General features: G+C 50.5%; 1 protein-coding gene across 7 annotated transcripts in view; it reads left to right on the top strand.

The window, feature by feature from the left end:
* Window positions 1–19,619, top strand: part of DLG5 (discs large MAGUK scaffold protein 5) — a 160,183-nt gene that overhangs the window by 19,238 nt on the left and 121,326 nt on the right. For 4 of the 7 annotated variants that reach the window (XM_033434015.2, XM_033434012.2, XM_033434011.2 and 1 more), the window contains exon 1: window positions 13,511–14,198. In XM_033434015.2, coding sequence (XP_033289906.1) covers window positions 13,895–14,198 — 304 coding nt within the window. In that variant the 5' untranslated portion in view covers window positions 13,511–13,894. Of the gene's footprint in view, window positions 1–523; window positions 644–1,425; window positions 1,737–13,510; window positions 14,199–19,619 lie in introns of those variants that run through there. The other 3 variants (XM_049697220.1, XM_049697223.1, XM_004273043.4) reach the window with 3 other exon arrangements.

Below are 19,619 nucleotides of genomic sequence, written 5' to 3'. Positions count from 1 at the left end.
CTAGCCTTAAAAAATCAGGAGGAGAGGACCCAGAGAGGAGAATGGCAAAATTATAACTAGAGAAAAAAAGTACTTTGAAACTAACCATGTGGGCATTACAGATAAGTGAACAGATAGTATAACTTGCAGTGTAGAAAGTGGCCTTGTTAAATATGTATTTTACTCTCCAATATTTTGTGTTGGTGGTTATGTCCGTGTGTGTATGTTTGTGTGGTGAGGGAATTAGGCAGATCTGCTTAGAAGTGCTCTTCTGAGCAAGGCCAATCTATGGCAGAGATTGTTCATTGTCCTACAAATCCATTCTCTCTTCGTCCTTAATGATGGAACCCACAGTTTCAGCTGGGCATATGGGCACCAAAAATAAAGACTATATATTTCCTAGTATCACTTGCAGTTAATTGTGTCCATGAGATTAAGTCTGGCCATTGGGAAATAAGAGGAAGTGGCTTGTGTGAATTTCTGAAAGTGTATTCAAAGAAAAGGGGTGAAACTTTCTTTTTCTTTCCTCCTTTTTGTTGGCTAGAATCTAGATGTAATGGCTGGAACTCAAGCAGCCGTCTGGGAGTTTAAGCAGCTCAAGCCCTGTGCAGAGGAGAGTGAGACAATGGAAGGAACGTATACCGTGGAGCACTACACCAGCCTGGTTAGTTGACTAGGGGTCTTCATTTACGTGGGAGAGGAATGCACTTCTATCCTGTTTAACACACTGTTATTTTGGGGTTTCTGTCACTCACAGCAAAGCATAATCGTAAGTGTCATAGTAGCCAATAAACCTTGGGTTTATTCCCTTCAGTGGCCTCTGAACCATTTTTTGCCTTCAGCTTCCCCCAAACTCTCAGCCTGATGAAGCCAGGAAAGTTCAACTGGTGTTACAGGTCTGTTTTAAAGAGACTACCCTGGGCTTCCCTGGTGGCGCAGTGGTTGAGAGTCCGCCTGCCGATGCAGGGGACACGGGTTCGTGCCCCGGTCTGGGAAGATCCCACATGCTGCGGAGGGACTAGGCCCGTGAGCCATGGCTACGGAGCCTGTGCTCCGCAACGGGAGAGGCCACAACAGTGAGAGGCCCGCGTACCGCAAAAAAATAAAAAAATAGTAAAGAGACTACCCTGGCCCACTGAGTGGAATGAGCTCCACATGGGAATGCCTACACTTAGGTGCAACCATTTCAGAAAACAGGTATCACCTGGTAACGTTAAAAATCGCATACCCCCATGACTCAAGCAATTCCTCTTAAATATATTAAAGAGATTTGCGTACGCATGCCATAGTACTGTAGGAGGTACATACAGCAAAGACTGGACACAATCCTACTGACCATCAACACAAGAATAGCCAAGTAAATGGGGAGGGGGGTGGTGTTTCTACATTTTTTTTTTTTTTTTTCCAGTACGCGGGCCTCTCACTGTGTGGCCTCTCCCGTTGCAGAGCACAGGCTCCGGACGCGCAGGCTCAGCGGCCATGGCTCAAGGGCCCAGCCGCTCCACGGCGTGTGGGATCTTCCCGTACCGGGGCACGAACCCGTGTCCCCTGCATCGGCAGGCGGACTCTCAACCACTGCGCCACCAGGGAAGCCCCTGGTGGGGGTGGTGTTTATACAATAGAATGGACTACATAGCAGTGAGGAGGAATGAACTACCACCGCAAGCAACAGCACAGGCAAAACTCCAAAAAATCATGTTGCGCAAAAGGAGCACGCCACAGAAGAAAATGTGCAGGTGTAGAAAACTCAAAACCAGGTAACTCTAGACTATGTGTTGTCCAGTGGTATATGCATTCGTGGCTCAACTATAAAGAAAAGCAAGAAACTGGTTCACACCAGATTCAGGACAGAGGTTGGAGGAGGGGAAGAGGCGGTGCGGGGGGGTGATGGTGGGGAACACAGGAGGCCCCTGGGGTTCTGGCAAGGTTCTATTTCATAATTACCCTGGGGAGCTGGAGAGTGGGTGACGATGCGGGTGTTTGCTTTGGAATTATTAAAACTGTACACAATGCGTGTTCTGCTGTCTTCTGAATGCGGGAGAGACAGGAAGGGAGGAAGAGTTAAGGCTCTGTTTTGACAGTGCAGGGGAGAGAGGATGAATGCCTTTCCCCCTCTTCCTTCCCCGTCAGCAATAATGACTCATTCCACCACCATTTAGTACTTACTCCATTCTGCCTGAATTACTGTTAGCTGTTAACACGTCTGTCTCCCTCTGTCATTAATTTATTAATTCAGTTGACAATTACTGAAAGTCTCCAAAGTGTCAGCAGGAGGGAGGGGTGACAGGAGGGAGTTAACCAATAAAAATGAGCAAACCCGGCTTCTTTCCTCCCCGCAGCTTGGAGACTTTTCAGGGAGACAGACAAATCTCCAACAGCGTGGCCTCATTTGGTCCTGTGCCTTCGGGGTCTGGGTTCTGATAGAAGTGGCAGTACTGGAGCTGAGGGGGGTGACTATCTGAGGGCCAGAGGGGCCTGCCTGCAGCTCTGCAGGCTCTCTGCCCGCCCAGCACAGCAGCGAGGTGCTCAGGGAGTGTCGGCTGGGGCCGGCATGCTAGTCAGCGGGCAACACAAGTGGCGACGGCTACCCCTAGGAAGGGACTTCAGAGAGTCCCGGGTCTGGGTTCACTGTTTCCCAGACTACAGATGAGATTCACCTGGGGTGGGGTTAAAAATTCAGCACCTCTGCCCTGGAGGGCCTGGCCTTGCAGGTTCTGGGTGGGGTCCCAGGAAACTGGATGTCAAACTCACTTCTCTGGTGTCACATGTACTGGCTAGTGAAATGTACATTCTTCTCTCTTTTGAATGTAAGATGTGTTTCCCCATTTGGGAGGCCCTGAAAGTGATTGGTGGGGTGATTAGCAGGGCAGCCTGGTCATTCCCAGAAAAGTGCAAGACCTGAGGTGGACAGGGTCTTCATTTCTGTCCTCCTGGTATTTCTCTTGGGTTAACAAATGTTTATGGAGCCAAAAGTAATAAATGAGAGAGAACCCAGCATTTCTCTGAAATGTAAATGAATCTTGCTCCCAACTTTGGAACACCCCAAAGATTCTTCTATGAGCATCTGTGTCCATCTGAAAACATTCAGAGGCAGTACAGCAAGGTGGTGCAGAGTTTACCTCCAGACCTGGGCCCTCACTGCTGCTCTCCTACTTGGTACTCGTGAGACCTTGGGCACATCATTTGACTGCTCCGTGACTCAGTTTCCCCATTTGTGGTACATACTTCAGAGGGTTGTTCTGAGGATTAATACAGTCCATACAGAATGGTAACTATTACTATTGTGTTTTTCTGGCTTTTGTCTTGGGTGAGAAGGTGGGGCTAGCCTCGGGTGGAGCCAACCTCAGGAAAGAAGGAATTCATCTGGAGCCAGCTGGCCTCCCGGAATAAAACAGGCTCTCGGAGAGGCTGGGTGGGGCACCCTGAAACCTAGGAGGAAAAACTCCCTGCAGAGGGCAGAGCTCTGTGTACAGGCCACGACTGGCCTTCCCTAGTTGGGAAGCTTCTGTGGCTCCTGGTAACTCACTACTGGGTGGCTTTTTGCCCTCTTTAGGCAGCTTCAGTTTCACCATAGGTATAAGCTGACACCTGTGGGGTTCCTGAACGGGCTCACGTGCTTGCTGTTGGAGTCTGGAAGTCAGAGGGGAGAAACTGAAGACCGAGACTGGTTTCTCAGAGACCTCCAGAGGAGAGGGCTTTGGGTAAGCAGGCACTTTTCCCACCTAGAAGAGGGCTTTGGGTAAGCAGGCACTTTTGCCACCTGGGCTTCGGGTTCTTCCCTTGAGAACAATGAAGGAACTGGACGTGTCGATGCACACACATATGCACAGAACAAGAGGGGAGTGGGTTACGTGGCTGCTGAATTGAGATGAGAGGTGACCCAGGGAGTGGGGGCCTTATCAGGAGGCTTCCCCACTATCTAAGGCAGTTTCCTCCCAAAAGATTCATGCCCCAAATTAGTATCCTATGTTTACAAGTAAGAAAACTGAGTCACAAAGCAATTCAATAATTAGGAGTTGTGTAAACACATGAAGATAACTCAAATGAGAATAAGCAAATGCTATCTACTCTGAGTTTGATGTAACAAGTGAGTCGGCCACCATTGCTTGCTTTTGGTGTGTAGAGCAGGGGTAAAATTTTATAGTGGAAGAAGGGGAAGACTTCAGGTATGCTCTGATTGGAGGCTGTTGGCATGGGGTGGATTAACTAGAAGTAGACATCCTACATGATTGGTTACGGGGGCATATTTGGCTTGCTCCAGTTGGTCCTAAGTTGTAACTAGTTGCAGAATTAGGGAAGCTGTCAGTTATTAAGTCCTGGCTGTTTGAGGCCCATTGCTACAGGGGTTGTTGTTTAGTTTCTGCAGACAGATTGGCTGGTTTTCTAAACTGGTTGCTTCAGATTGTGGGTCAGAGTTCTATTTTTATATATGGTTTGGCCATTGTCCATTTGTATACTCAGTCTCTCAGAGGTCTCCATGGCCTTGCACTTAAGCAGCTACCTGTGCCGTGACCTGTTGCCACCAGTGCAGGAATGCCTTGTGAGACTATGCCTGCCTAAACAAGGCCCCCAGCGGAGGGCTTTCCCACCAAGGAACAACTCATAAAACTGCACAGAGCTGGTGGTTCCCAGCTGGAAACTGAAGGCCAGTGTTCCATCCCTTCTAACATGCTGTTTCTGGCATGGGTTCGTTCTCACCACCTTCAAGAGTCTTACCGGGCCATGGGTCCATTTGCATCTGATTTACATGTGTCTGCAGACAGGACAGCTGTTGATTTCTAGCTTATTCTGCAGCAGCTGGATTTCATTCCTCTGAAGGCAAGGTAGTTTTTTTAAAAATAATTTTATTGAAGTATACTTGATTATGTTGTGTTTAATTTCCTCTGTACAGCAAAGTGATTCAGTTACATATATTCATTTTCATGTTCTTTTCCATTATGGTTTATCACAGGATTTTTGTTTTGTTTTCTTTTTTTTTTTAAATAAATTATTTTTGGCTGTATTGGGTCTTTGTTGCTGCGCGCCGGCTTTTTGTAGTTGCAGCGAGCGGGGGCTACTCTTCGTTGCAGTGAGCGGGCCTCTCATTACGGTGGCTTCTTTTGTTGCGAAGCATGGGCTCTGGGTGAACTGGCTTCAGTAGTTGTGGCTTCAGTAGTTGTGGCTCACGGGCTCGAGCGCAGGCTCAGTAGTTGTGGTGCATGGGCTTAGTTGCTCTGCAGCATGTGGAATCTTCCTGGAGCAGGGTTCAAACCCGTGTCCCCTGCATTGGCACGCGGATTCTTTTTTTTTTTTAATTGTTTATTTATTATTTATTTTTGGCTGCATTGGGTCTTTGTTGCTGCGCACGGGCTTTCCCTAGTTGTGGCGAACAGTGGCTACTCTTCTTTGCGGTGCATAGGCTTCTCATTGTGGTGGCTTCTCATTGTGGAGCATGAGCTCTAGGTGTGCGGGTTTCAGTCATTGTGGCACATGGGCTCAGTAGTTGCGGTTCACAGGCTCCAGAGCACACGCAGGCTCAGTATTTGTGGCTCACGGGCTTAGTCGCTCCACAGCATGTGGGATCTTCCTGGACCAGGGCTCGAACCCGTGTCCCCTGCATTGGCAGGCGGATTCCTAACCACTGCACCACCAGGGAAGTCCCTATCACGGGATATTGAATATAGTTCCCTGTTCTATACAGTAGGACCTTGTTGTTTATCCATCCTATATATAATAGTTTGCATCTGCTAATCCCAAACTCCCAACTTCCCTCCCCTTGGCAACCACAAGTCTGTTTTCTATGTCTGTGAGTCTCTTTCTGTTTCGTAGATATGTTCATCTGTATTGTATTTTAGGTTCCATATATGAGTGATGGTATGTGTCTTTCTCTTTCTGACTTACTTCACTTAGTATGATAATCGCTAGGTCTACCCATGTTGCTGCAAATGGCATCACTTCATTCTTTTTTAGGGCTGAGTAATATTCCATTGTATATATGTACCACATCTTCTTTATCCATTCATCTGTCAATGGACATTTAGGTTGTTTCCATGTCTTGGCTATTGTAAATAGTGCTGCTATGAACATAGGGGTGCATGTATCTTTTCAAAATATAGTTTTGTCTGGGTATATGCCCAGGAGTAGGATTGCTGGATCATATGGCAACTCTATTTTTATTTTTCTGAGGAACCTCCATACTGTTTTCCATAGTGGCTGCACCAACTTACATTCCCACCAACAGTGTAGGCTACTGTGTTGGCTATTGTAAACAGTGCTGCTATGAACATAGGGGTGCATGTATCTTTTTGAATTATACTTTTGTCCGGGTACATGCCCAGGAGTGGGATTGCAGGATCATATGGCAACTCTATTTTCAGTTTTTTGAGGACCCTCTATACTGTTTTTCACAGTGGCTATACCAATTTACCTTCTGGCAGGTTTTGATGCACTTTCAAAAGCTCTTCTGAGGCTTCTCAGCCACTCTCTGACCCTAGAGGTTCTCTCTCCTGCAAGATGGCAGACACACACAGCTAGGAGGGCTAGGAGGGGCCTCAGGTCCCTCGTCTGTAACACAGAGCTGATCGTAGTACTCACTGCCCATAGGTGTAATGGAGAGGAATTGGGGACTGCAGGAGAAGCCTTCAGTATAGTGCCTGGTGTGTACTTAGCACTCAGAAAAGGGGAACAGTCATAGTTTTCTCTTTGACTGGGGTTGTAGTAACCCCAAAGACACTGGGCCTCTCAGACTACAGTCTCTGGTCTAGACCAGAAAGATGGAGGTGCTCCATTAGGGAGTTCCTGAGTGTGACGCTGGGCACCAGGAGAAGATGGGCTCCTTTCTAAGGTTCTTAAATGCTTTGAATCTCTGATCTCACTCAGAATTTTGCCCTCTCCTGGTACTCTGGGCAAGCTTTATCACTAAGTATGAGCCTCTCTCAGATGTCTTATTTTAAAATCTTAGGGCATGGGACTTCCCTGGTGGCACAGTGGTTAAGAATCCGCCTGCCAATGCAGGGGACACGGGTTCGATCCCTGGTCCAGGAAGACCCCACATGCCGCGGAGCAACTAAGCCAGTGCACCACAACTACTGAGCCTGTGCTCTAGAGCCCGCGTGTCACAACTACTGAGCCCGTGTGCCACAACTACTGAGCCCGCGTGCCACAACTACTGAAGCCCACACGCCTAGAGCCCATGCTCCGCAACAAGAGAAGCCACCGCAATGAGAATCCCACGCACCGCAACGAAGAGTAGCCCCCGCTCACGGAAACTAGAGAAAGCCTGCATGCAGCAACGAAGACCCAACACAGCCAAAAATAAAAATAAATAAATACATTTAGTAAAAAAAAAAAAAATCTTAGGGCACTTGCCTCTGAGCTATTCCTGAACTAAGAACAAAAACAGTCTGGATGAAAAATGTCTTCATTATTTGAGAAGCTACCAAGAGCCAAGCTTAAGCCGATTTTTTCTCAACAGGTGTAGTTCATTTCATTGTCATAGCATCCTAAAGAGTTGTGTGAAAAGTGGTGTTTTCACAAACATTTCCATTTTCAGCATCCTGGGGGAGTTCATTCTTTTAAGGAACTCTCTAAGGAAGTCCTTTTAAATGTCACATCTCGGATGTTGGGCCACCTGCAATTTCCAGGGTGCAACAGTGAAAGGATCCTAGGAAGCCTTGCTTCTCCACTCACACACATCCAAATGTTGGTACTAGCGCAGTTTGTCCTCACAGACACCCACACTCATGCTGAAACAGCCCTACTCCTGCCCACAACACCTTCACCCTTGTTGTGCATGTGTGCACACGCAAGCTCTCATGTGCACACACTCCCTCTTGAAGGCAATCTTGTTTGCCGCCAAAGGAGCCACACACGGGGAGCAGACACCAGGATCTGTTTCTTCTCCAGGGAGCAGCTGCTGCTTAAAGCCCAGGGTCAAGGCTTAAAGCCCAGGGTCAAGACATAAAGCCCAGGGTCAAGAGGCCCCTGGGACCCCAGCTCACTCAGCCTGCAGAGGAGGCCCAGTTTCTAGGTATTTTCCTTTGAAAGCTTTCCCTCCAATTGCTGATGGAGAACTGGGTTCTGTTTTCCAAAGATACCATAAATAATTACTCCCAAAGCAAGTCCTGGCGGAGGAGTAGGTTTCCATCGGTTCATACAACAGGGTTTTTTGGGTGCCTATCACGGGGCAGGCACTCTGGCAGGAACTGGGGGTTCAACAATGAACAGTTGATATTGTTTCTGTCCCTGAAGAGCTCATAGTCTTTGGGGATCTTTAGTCTTCTACTGCTGCCATAATAACATTTCCACAAACTTAGAGCTTTAAAACAACCTGCATTTAAGATCTCACAGCTCTGTAGGTCTGAGGTCCAGATGGCTGGACTGGTTTTCCCCACTCAGGGTCTTGCCAGGGTAAAATCAAGGTGTCGGCCATCTGGGCTCTAATCGGGAGGTTGTGGAAGAATCCAGGCTGGTTCAGATTGTTGGCAGAATCCAGTTCCTTGCTGTTGCAGGACTGCAGTCCCTTTTACTTTGCTAGCTGTTGGCTGGGGACTGCCTTTTGCTCCTTAGACCTTCTCTCTGCCCCCTTTGTATGTGGACGCCTACATCTCAGCTGGCAATGGCAAGTCAAATCCTTCTTGTGCTTGGATATCTCTCCGACTTCCCCTTCTATTGCCTCCAGGCTGAGAAAATCCTCTGCTTTGAACGGTTTGTGTGATTAGATTGGACCCACCTGGATAATCTAGGCTGCGATCCCCATTTCAAAGTCTGTAACTCTAATCACATCTGCACAGTCCCTTTAGCCGTGTAACATAACACATTTCATATTCAGAGCTTCTGGGGACTAGGGCATTGACATCTTTGCGAGGGTGCATTCTGTGCACCAAGGGGTTAGAGAGAAGTAAACTGGCAACTTGAGGAATACACATTGATAAATGTTAGTAAAGGGGAGGTAAGACATCGCAGTGATAGCTAGGAGCAGAGGTATCTAGCCCTTTTGAGAGGAGATCAGGAAGGCATGTCTGGCTTCCTAAAGCAGGTAACATTTAAGTTGCAATGTGAAGAATGGGCTCTGTATCAAAGGGTTAAGGCTCCCGGCAGGATTGTGCTTGCAGAAACTGGGAGGGGGCCGTGACCTCCCTCAAGGCTACACTAAGCTGGGGAATGTATTTCTGAGCAGAGTCATCTTTAGTTGGGTCTGGTGGGCCAAGCTTGTAGCAGGGCAGGGCAAGGCAGGAAAGGGTGGGGGTCCTGCTGCTTAGCCCCCCAGGGGGTAGAGGCTTTGCCTGGAGCTCCCAGCCTGTCTCCCATGTGCAGGTGTGAACATCTCTCACGTTGCTTCTGATGCTGGTCCTTTTTCAGATGCTCCCCTTCCCCATCTTCCATTTTTAGCAGATATTTTTGTGAAGCAGGGCTTCAGTGCAAAACTCTTTTGTTCATTCATTCATTCATTATGTTCACTTCTTAATTAAAAAGTATCTGTTGAGCACCTACCACATGCCAGGCGTTGTGGGAGGGGAATACAGCAGAGAACAACATAGAAGGGGCCCCTGCCCTTACCTGTCGTCTGAATACAAGTGAAGTAGAAGTCTTTCAGCTGGAGCCCGCACCATTCTTTCAGGAGCCTAGAAACATCTGTCGAAAACCAGTTGCTACATGCTACGGGGAGTCTTTCCTCTCAGATGGATGAGACAGTGGAAGCCAAAAGAACAGTGACACCTGCCATTGATAGAGCACTAACTTCTCTGATATTATTCTTGATGATAATATCCCTATTTTACAGACAAGGAAACAGACACAGAAAGGTTTACCCAATGTTACCCAGCTAATAAGGGGCAAAGCTGTTATTTAAATCAGGCATTCTGACTGCAGCAGTTGCTCAAGCACTACATTATGTGGTTTATATGCCTGCCACATACTGGGCATTGAGCGAGTGCTTTGTATAAATCCTATCACTGAATCCTCCTAGTAACCCCACCAAAGGGTGATGCTTATTCCCAGTGTTGAGATGCAGAAATGGAGGCTCAGAAAAGTTAAGTAACTAGCTCAGGGATACCTAGGGAGTGAGTGTCAGCATTGGGATCTAAGCTCATGTCTGTCCTGCTCCAAAGTGATTACCCTTTAAAAGGGAGGGAGTGTGGGCGGAGAAGAGGGGTGAAGAGCCACTGTGGAGAGGACGGAGCCAGTGGGGGAGAGAGAAGACGTTCTCAGGGTGGGGTGAAGCAGAGCAGGGTGGAAGACGCTGGAGGAGGTGTGAAGGAAAGGCCTTGGGCTGGCAACAGGAGGTTTAAGGGAGGGGAAAGCAGTTTTCTAGGGGGAGTTGTTTTCGGAAGGCAGATTGCAAAGCACCAACCACGGGCTATGAGGTCCACGAGCATCTGGAGGTTCTGGTGCCAGGCACTGGTTCTTTCCTGAGGACATGAGAGAGGGAAAGGGGGCCTTTGAGAATGGGGAGATGCAGGCCTGTTTTTTGGCAAAGGGGAGGGAGGCCTGAGCCATAGCACAGAGGGAGACCGTGTGTGTGTGTGTGTGTGTGTGTGTGTGTGTGTGTGTGTGTGGCTATGTACATGGAGGGGGTGCAAAGATTCTATCCATAGGACGGAGGGCTGTTCTGAAGGTGGAGAGGTGCTGTTTCTCTAAGATCGGAAGGAGGAAAGGTACGTAAATCTACAGAGAAATTCTTAGGCAGTAGAAGAGTGAGGTGACAGGGTGATTCGTAAAATGGGGACACCCGTCGTTGTCCATTGTGACGAGACTGTATTAGTTTCCTGGGGCTACCTTAACAAATTACCACAAACTGGGTCAGCTTAAAATGACAGAAACCTACTAGCTTACAGTTCTGGAGGCTGGAGGTCAGAAATTAGGGTGCTGGCAGAATTGGTTCCTTCTGGGAGGCTCTGTGGGAGAGTCTCTTCCAGGCCTCTTTCCCCAGCTTCTGGAGGTTGCTGGCAGTCCTTGGCGTTTCTTGGCCTGTAGATGCATCATTCCAACTTCTGTGCCTGTCTTCACAGGGTAGTCTCCCCTGTGTGTGTGTCTGTGTCCAAATTCCCCTCTTCTGTAAGGACACTAGATATTGGATTAGGGCCCACCTAATCCAATATGACCTTGTTTTAATTTGATTGCATCTGCAAAGAACTTATTTCCAAATCAGGTCACGTTCACAGGTGCTGGGAGTCAGGGCTTGAACGTATCTTTTGGCAGGGACGCAATTCAACGTAGAACAGGGCACAAAGGAGATAGTATGAGAAAAGGTGCCCTGAAGGATATAAAATGGTACAGAAACACAAGGTCATATCAAGGTCACTGGCTAAAGGGCACTTAAGGTCGAATATGTTTATAAAGTAAACAATTTCCTCCAGAATTTATGTTTTGCATAAAACCCCAGAGTTTCCAATAAAGAGTTTGCTGAAAGTAGTCATCTATCAATCTGCAGCCCCTGAGAGAAAGCACTCTTAGCAAATGGACTTCCTCACTGCTTCCCAGGAAGGCTTCCCTGGGCAAAACATCCATGCTCCCCACCACTCTTTTAGGGGTCACTGGGAGATGACGCGTTCCTCCTGCCCTCTCCTATCTCAGGCACCATTTGGACCTAGGAGTTAGTCACAATTTGTTTTAACTACAAACCAAATTAGTCTCCAACTTCTCTTCCGTTCCACCTTCCTCCCACCCCTAGATTTCTAGTTAATCCAGTTAAGAACAGAGGTCCAAGTGCGTACTGAAGAGTGGATGCTTTTGTAGGTGATTTAGGATGTAGGGGAACAGGTGGCCAGAAGGGGGAACCATCTCTCAGGGGCAGGAGTGGGAGGGACAGCAAGGGAGCCTATCTAGACCCCTGGCACTGTGCAATAGCCAGCCTTCCCCTCCCCTAGAACCTCACTCAGCCATAGAAGCCCAGACTACCTAAGCAGGGAGATCTCTGAAACCATTTTGGAGTCCATTTTGGGTCATGGAGGCCTTAAAGAATTTGATTAAAGCTATGGACTTCCATCCCAGAAAAATACATACATGTCTACAGAAAAGTGCAGATAATTTCAAAAGCTTCACTGACACCCTCGAGCTTATTCATAACCCCTGGTGGAATACACTCTCCCCACCCTATTTTCCTGAGAAAACTGAGAACAGCCAGGGTAATTGATTTGTTCCCACATTGTGTAGCTATTTAAAGGGAAATCCAAACTGAAGTGCAAACTGCTACTTTTGTTCTAACCACTATATATAGAGTTTGTTTCCACTAAATAAAAAAAAAGACTCCTCCCCTTACAGAAGCAGACTCCAAGAAAACTTCTTTAGCGGGGAGGACTGGAAGTTGTGGGGTGGGAGTGACAGCAGAAAAAGCACCTGTGGTCCCCAGTGTTTGTAATTGAGCATCATTCAATGGAACACAGACATTTGCAATGGCCTTGGGATTTCCACTCTACACTGGCGAGGTGGGGTTATTGGGAGTCATCAGCTGGGATTCCAGCTTTTAAGGACCTCCTCCTGCAGTCAGGAGGTAAGTGGTTATGTGTCCACAAAGGGCTACAATGGAAGGCAGGAGGCATTCTTGGACTTGGAGCCCAACTGTAGATCCTCATTGAGGGTATCAGGGGAGCAAGCCCATTGATTTACCTTCTCCTGAGACTAGAATCTGGGATGACATCTAGGGAGGAGAGCACTTCTCTTGCCAAAAAAATGAACTGGCTCCACTGCAGACCCCACGGCTCTCTTCCTCCTCCAGTAACATATCCCCTCCCCCTCTCCCCAACATCCAAGCCTCTTTAGACACTGGGAACCAATCCACCTAAAATGGGGGTGAGGGGAAAGATCCTGATTAATCGAGTCTCGGGATTATACTGGGACATTTTCTATATAATAGCTCCTTGGAGTGGGGAAATCTCACAGATTTGGGGGAGGTCTAAATTTGGAGATGGCCAAGTTTAGGGGACGTCCTCTCTATTGTCTCCAGGCCTGATTCTGGAGTTCTCAGATTAGAAGACCCTGGATGGGGGCGGGGCAGGGTTTTGTTTGAGAGGGTCTCCAATAGCTCGGGGTCTGGCCGTGTGCCTGGCCGAGGGGGCTGGGGGTGCGGGCTGCTTCCCACGAGGCCCCTGACTCCGAATCCCCCACCGCCGGTTCCGCCTGGGCCTCGGAGACCCGGAGAGCCAGCGCGCGCGATGTCCCCGCCTCCGAGGCGGGCCCGGGGCGGGGAGGTGGGGACCCCTCCCCTTCGCCCATCCCCTCGGGGCCGGCCGCCCGGGCGCTTGAAAGGCCGGCCGGGGGAAGGGAGGGGAGGGGAGAGAGAGGAGAGGAGAAGAGAAGGGGGCGGAGGGACAGACCGGCGGCGGCGACGCCGGGGCGCGGGCAAGGCGGAGCCGGCGGCGGCCGCGGGGCCCCAGTGAGCCGAGCCGGGGCGAGGCGGCTCCCGAGCCGTCGGGGGGCCTGGCGAAGACGGCCGGGCCACTTTCCTTTCCGAGTTGTAATCGTGTTCGGGGGGCGGCGCCGGGGCCGGCGTTTCGGAGAGAGTTTTCTCGCGGGGCGGGCGGGGGAGCGGCGCGCGCCGAGGGGGAGGGGAGGGGGAGCATGCCCGGCTGGAGCCGGGCCTCGGGGCGCGCCCCGGCCGCCGTCCCCACCTCCGCCTCCTCCTTCTCCTCCTCCGTCTCCTCCTCCTCCTCCTCTTCCAGTCCCGCCGCCGCCGCAACCAACATGGCTGCGCTACTGAGCCCGGGAGGCGGCCGCTGCTGAGCGCCGCTCGCCGCCCGGGCCCCCAGCCCGCCCAGGCCCCGGCCCATGGCCCCCGCGGCCTCGCGGCCCCCGGCGCTCTAGGGCTGCCGCCACCGCTCGCCGCCCCGAGGCGCCCGGGGCCCGTCGCCACCCGCCTGCCTGCCCGCCCGCCTGCGCGCCCGCCGGCCTCCGGGAGTCCGGTAGCCGTCCGGCGGGGCGGGGCGGGGCGGCCGCCACCATGGAGCCCCAGCGCCGGGAGCTGCTCGCCCAGTGTCAGCAGAGCCTGGCCCAGGCCATGACAGAGGTGGAGGCGGTGCTCGGGCTGCTCGAGGCCGCAGGAGCGCTGAGCCCCGGCGAGCGGCGGCAGCTGGACGAGGAGGCGGGAGGCGCTAAGGCGGAGCTGCTGCTCAAGCTGCTCCTGGCCAAGGAGCGGGACCACTTCCAGGACCTGCGGGCGGCGCTGGAGAAGACGCAGCCTCACCTGCTGCCCATTCTCTACCTGAACGGCGTCGTCGGGCCGCCGCAGCCCGCCGAGGGCGCCGGTGAGTGTGAGACCCCCACCCGGCCTCTCGGATCCGCCTTCCACGACTTCTCTCTCCGGTTCTCCGAGGGGGAAGTCGCGAGGGCCATTCATCTACCTGGCGCCTGCCGCGAGGAGAACCTTCCTTCCTTCAGCCTGCCTGGGGAGGGCCCGATGCGCGGACCCCCATTTCACACCTCCTCCCCCAATCCCACCCTCGCTGTGAACAATGCCCCGCACTGCAGGCCTTGATCCTCCAGGTACCGCGGCAGCGGGGCCCTCCCGAGACCGCCAGGTCTAGCCGCGGGGCGATCTCGGAGGGATGTTCGTCAGTCCCTTTTCTAAGACTCTTAACCATCCACCAGTCCTTTGAGAGCCTCTGCTAGCCTTCAATCAGTGATAAGGTCTAGAAGAATAGAACCTGGGCCAGGGCCGGTACTTCTGAATTTTGGTCCCTGGCACCCCGTTTCAGGACCACTGGTGCCTTTTCACTTTTTGATTTTCTCAGCTCCCTCTGCCCAAAGCTCAGTCTGTTTGTTCGCCCAGGCTTGTGGTTGATTATGCACAATGCCTGCTAGGTTTCTTTGGAAACTGTGGGCCGGGAAAAGTTGGGGAAGTTGCATTGCACCATGGGAAAATCCTGGTAGTAGCTGCTGGGGCTCAGTTCCCTCCCTAAGGGTGCCGAGCTGCCTGAGGAGGGAAGGCTGGTGACGGGTTCCCTTGGGTGGTGGTGATGGATTTGTGAGTATTCGTGTGTGTGTGTGGGGGGGTTACTGCTGGGAGTTTGTGGCAAGTGGTAGGCTTGGTGTGGCCTGGTTGGGGAGTGTGGAAAGCCAGGCTTTTAGACAAGGAAGCTGAAGAAGAAGGCATAGCACTGAGGAAGGAAGAGCCAGCATTTATTGGGCACCTACTGTTGTGGCAGGCACTCTGCTGTATCACGTTCGTTTACCACTCTCTGCGCTATTATTCCTTCTTTGCCAGAGAGAAAACTCCAGCTTGGAGTGGTTAAATTGCTCAAAGTATTGGGCACCAGGAGTTTTCAATTATGACCCATTGTTTTATTTAACCCATTTGGAACCAGGAAGCAACAAGTGCTGCTTTTCTATGTCTTGTCCGTGTTTTAAAAGTGAACAGAGAGGGCTGATGAACTGCCTTTAACAACTTGTAGGCCACAGGCTGATGAAACGTGTTTATTTGGCCGTTAAAAGCCTCACTTATTAAGGAGATGGTTTTATAAGCTCTTCCTGGTAACAGCTCCATTGGATATTGGCCACCTTTTTTTGGTAGTGAAGGCAACTGGCATACAGAGAGACTAAGCTGCTGGCCACACAGCATATCATTTCATTGATGGCCCTTCTGTCTCCGCTTTGGGTTTCTGACTCTTCAACATTTCTGTTCCTCAAACCTACGCTGTCCCCCAGTTATGATCGTGTCTGAGTTGCTGGGCAGCCCAGTCCTCTCCTGGGATGATGCTAAGAGCTGTCAGATGTGGCCTTGAGGATAAGGTCAGAGGGAAATCTCTTCGGGGTAACTTTTTTTTCTTCTTAGTTGCCTTTTTGTCTACCTAGCTCTCTGTGCTTGAAGGAGGAGGTTGATCAAGGAAGCGCAGAAGTTGAGTGCAGACTTAAGTCTTCAATGGGATGTGTTTGAATCAGCGCTAGCTTTAATCTCTGGAATAGATAGATGAATTGCCATTAATTAGGGCCCTCCCTTTTCCATGCTTGGTAGTGAAGGTGGGGCCTCACAGAGCTGAAGTTCTGGAAGCTGGTCCTGACATCTAAGGAAAAGATGAAATAGGGTTTGGATTTTATCCTCAGGGGCAGGATTTCAAACCCTAGTTTTACCACAATGCAGAGCTGTGTAGGTTTTCAAGGGAAGTTAAGTTCATTTTAGTTAATACTTTAGGAAAAAATTAGGATAGCATTTGGTCTGGCAAGATGCCATGTAGAGCTTCTGGGGATGAGGGGGTGACACGGTGTGCAAGGGAACCACAGAGCGTTGGGATCTTTTAAAGGATGAATTACTGTGCAGTGGTTGGCAGCTTTTTTTCTGTTAGCCAGGGAGCCCCTTTTATGGCACAAAGCTCAGTGACTAAAAGGACTGCTCAGGTTGAAGGAATGGAAGCACCCGTTTCATCCCTGAGGAGCCGAAGTCAGGGAAACTCAGCCCTGTGTCCTGGTCTTTGCTCTCCCAGTAGGTTCCACTCCGCACACAGGTGCACACCTCTGCCTGTAAGTCAGCCTTAGTGCAAGCGTCTTGTGGGAGCCCCAGAGAGGAACCGGTTGGCTTCCCAAGGATCCGTAGTCTCAAGGGGAGGCCCCTTTGTCACTGTTTCTACATCGGAGGTGCTGCCATCACCCAGTTAGGGGCTCCTTTGATGGATTCCACATCCCATGTGGGCCCCTGGTCTAGAATGCCCGTCCCATGGCTGGCACTTGTGTGCTGTGGGAGTTTGTTGTGCTGCACGCAGATGATGTCTGGCCGCTCCCCACGTGGGGCCTGGAACTGGGAGGAAACTGGCCTAGGTGGTACGGGGCAGTAAGCAAACCAAGCTCATCTGTTCTGCTCAGGCTCAGTTAGAGCCCCAGACGTTTATAACTCAGCGTGCTCAGGCCTGGGGTATGAAGGTGAGTAAGAAGACACAGAGTTGTTTTATTTTGGGGGCAGGGGGACTTCTCTACCAGAATTGATGGTACATTGCTATTGAGCCTTTCTATCTTACTGCATACTTGAATATCTCACTTAGTTCTGTGGCACCTAGTGCCTTTTCTGCGTGACGCTGGGTTCCGTTCCCGCCATCTGTGAGGTCTGAGGACAGGCCAGGAGCTGCAGGGCAGAAAGGAGCTGGAGTCCGGCGAAGTGCAGTGCTCCTGATTCCATGTTGGGGGTGGTTTTTCCTGTTACCTGGTTTGGCCCTCCCATTACAGTTTTAGGCCGTTTCCTGCATTGGGGAACTCTGGAATTTTGTAGCCTTTCCTTGTCCCAATACGTGCATCTGTAGGGAAGGAGTGAGCCCCTTTGTCCCCACTGGTGGTAGAGAGAGGAGAGAACTGTTCTCCTCTGACTGGCTCAGGTCTCTCGAGTTTCTTCCATGGTAGTACCAGGATCTTGTTTGTTCACTCGGAACCCACGAGGTCCTTTGTTTTTTCTCTTTGATTCAGTTGCTGACATCTGGGTTTTCTCACTCGCAGCTCCTCAACCGCCTGCCCCTGGAGTGAGGGGCCCCTTCCTGGCGCTGAGCCTCAGCGTCCTCATCTGTGAGATGGGGCTGGGGGTGCTGCATGGCCTGTCTCAGCCACTGGGAGGCAAAATGAGATTGGGGAGGCCTGAGGTGCCTGGTCCTGTTCTTGGTGCACGTGGGGCCGGGGTGCATAGGATGTAATTCCAGCCTGCAGCTGCCTAGTTGGGGGAATGGGACACTCAGGAGAGTGACATTATGAGACAGATCAATTGAGTGATACAAATACAAACAGGCTTTTTCCTCCTTTTGAAGCTCTACTACATGCTTTCCGCAAATACTCTCATCCACCCCTAGTGGCTCTAATTACCATCTAAGTGTGGAGGGCTCCCCAAACCATTTTCACAACAGGCCTCTCTCGTGGAGCAGAAGTGGCAGAACATGGTGACTGCTGGTGGCACTCTCCACTGTGTGCTCAGAGCTGAATTTCTCCTCCTCATCCCCTCTGTGCCTCCTCTTTAGTTTCCTGGAGAGCTGGCTGACTTGGCTTCGCTATAGTTAAGAGGATGGAGACAGTAGTGTTTGCTGGAGAAGCCAAGGAAGGCTTCGAGGAGGGACTGGGGCTTGAGCTGGGTGTTGAAGGGGTACTCTGAGTGTGCAGAGGAAAAGGAGGATGTTCTGGGTGGGAGACGCAAGAACAAACTCCTAGCTATGAGAGGAGCAGTGTGTTTTCAGGTTGCAGAAATTAGACCAGCCTGAGTGAGCAGGGCATTGGCTCTGGGTGGGTGGAGATGCAGAGGTAATCTGAAGGACCATGATGGCTAGGCGGAGCAAGGGGTTTATATACCACCTGGGGCTGAACGTGTCAGAAGTTAAAGCTGGAGGAATTTTTAAAAAAGAATAACCCCAGGCGTTTCCGGTGGGGTGAGTGCAGTTGGCTGCTGATCGTCAGGTGTGGATTATCTATTATTCATTAGAGGTTACCTGGGCCTTTTGTTCTCTCCCTACTCTCTTCAGGTACCAGCCACCTTTTCTTCATCCACTCTGTCCTTGATGGTCAGAAGTAAAAGCTCCAGCCATTGTGGTTTTTCTTTTGGTTCTGTTAATTGTGTTGAGAAGGAAGCAGTGGAGGAACTTGAAAGTGATGGTTGAAAAGAGGTTTCTAAGAGAAAGGCAGATTTTATTTATCCCTCTGTGTTCAGGCACCCTTATTGCAGGTGACAGAAACTTAGCTCAAACTGTATTAGTCAGAAAAGAGAAACTTATTGTATAATATTCCAAAACCTTGGGATGAATTGGAGTAACTGGCCTTGGGATGATTGATCCTGAATGCCGTGGGCTTTTCCCGTGGGCCTGGAACATGACCTCAGGCCCCTCTTGGCTTCATCTCCACAGCCCCTGACCAGAGAATAAAGGGAGCCGTATCCAGTAAACCAGGCAGAAGAATCTCATGGGAGGATTCTGATTGACCTGACTAGGGTCACATGTCCGTGTGAGACCCAGTCACCGTGGCTGGGGCTAAAGGACTAAGATGGGCCCAGCAGTGGACCCAACCAATAGGGTAGGGTGATTGGCAGCTCGTACCAGTACCATGTGGTTCTTTAGAATGGGGAGAAGCAGTTCTCCAAAAAAAGAAGAGCAGAAAGGATGTTGTGCAGGTAAAGCAGCAGGTGAATGTCCAGGATGTGGTCTCATCTTTGTGTGATGATGCAGTTAGCAGATGAGGTCATTGCTGGAGTGGGGTGGTTGGAGGTTGTCAGATTTCACTAGGTTTTAGACCTTGAGCAAGGCATTTAACCTTTCTGAACTTATCTCCCTCTCTACAAAATAATGAAAACAGTAACTACTTCACTCTGCTATTTGACAATGCATGGTAGGAGAAAAGGAGCATTTGTTAGTGTGGTGAGTAATGCAGCCTGGAACCAGCCTTAGGACCAGAAGCCTGGGATTCTCCTGGTCTGAGGGTTATGGGAGAGCTCCTGGTAAACTGTGCTGAACAGATGTCAGGGTTGCTTTTACCGTGGCTGTGGGTCATCAAGAGTAGAATGTAGTCTCCATGAGCCAGATTCGCTGTTGTATTCCCGATGCCTAGAATAGAGCCTGCCCCAACATGGGCGTTCAGTAAATTTCTGTTGGATGGATGACTAGTCAGCTGTGTGGCGAATGAGTGGTGTGTCCCTGCGTAAGTCCAGATTCTCTTCAGAAATAAGTGCAGATTCTTAAGTGGTGACTTCACAGTGACAGAAGGCTGTGGGAGTGCAGGAA

This window comes from Orcinus orca, chromosome 14 (genome assembly GCF_937001465.1).
Source record: "Orcinus orca chromosome 14, mOrcOrc1.1, whole genome shotgun sequence".
NCBI lineage: Eukaryota > Metazoa > Chordata > Mammalia > Artiodactyla > Delphinidae > Orcinus > Orcinus orca.
The sequence above is the reverse complement of the archived record's forward strand: the minus strand, read 5'-3'. Positions and strand labels throughout refer to the sequence as shown.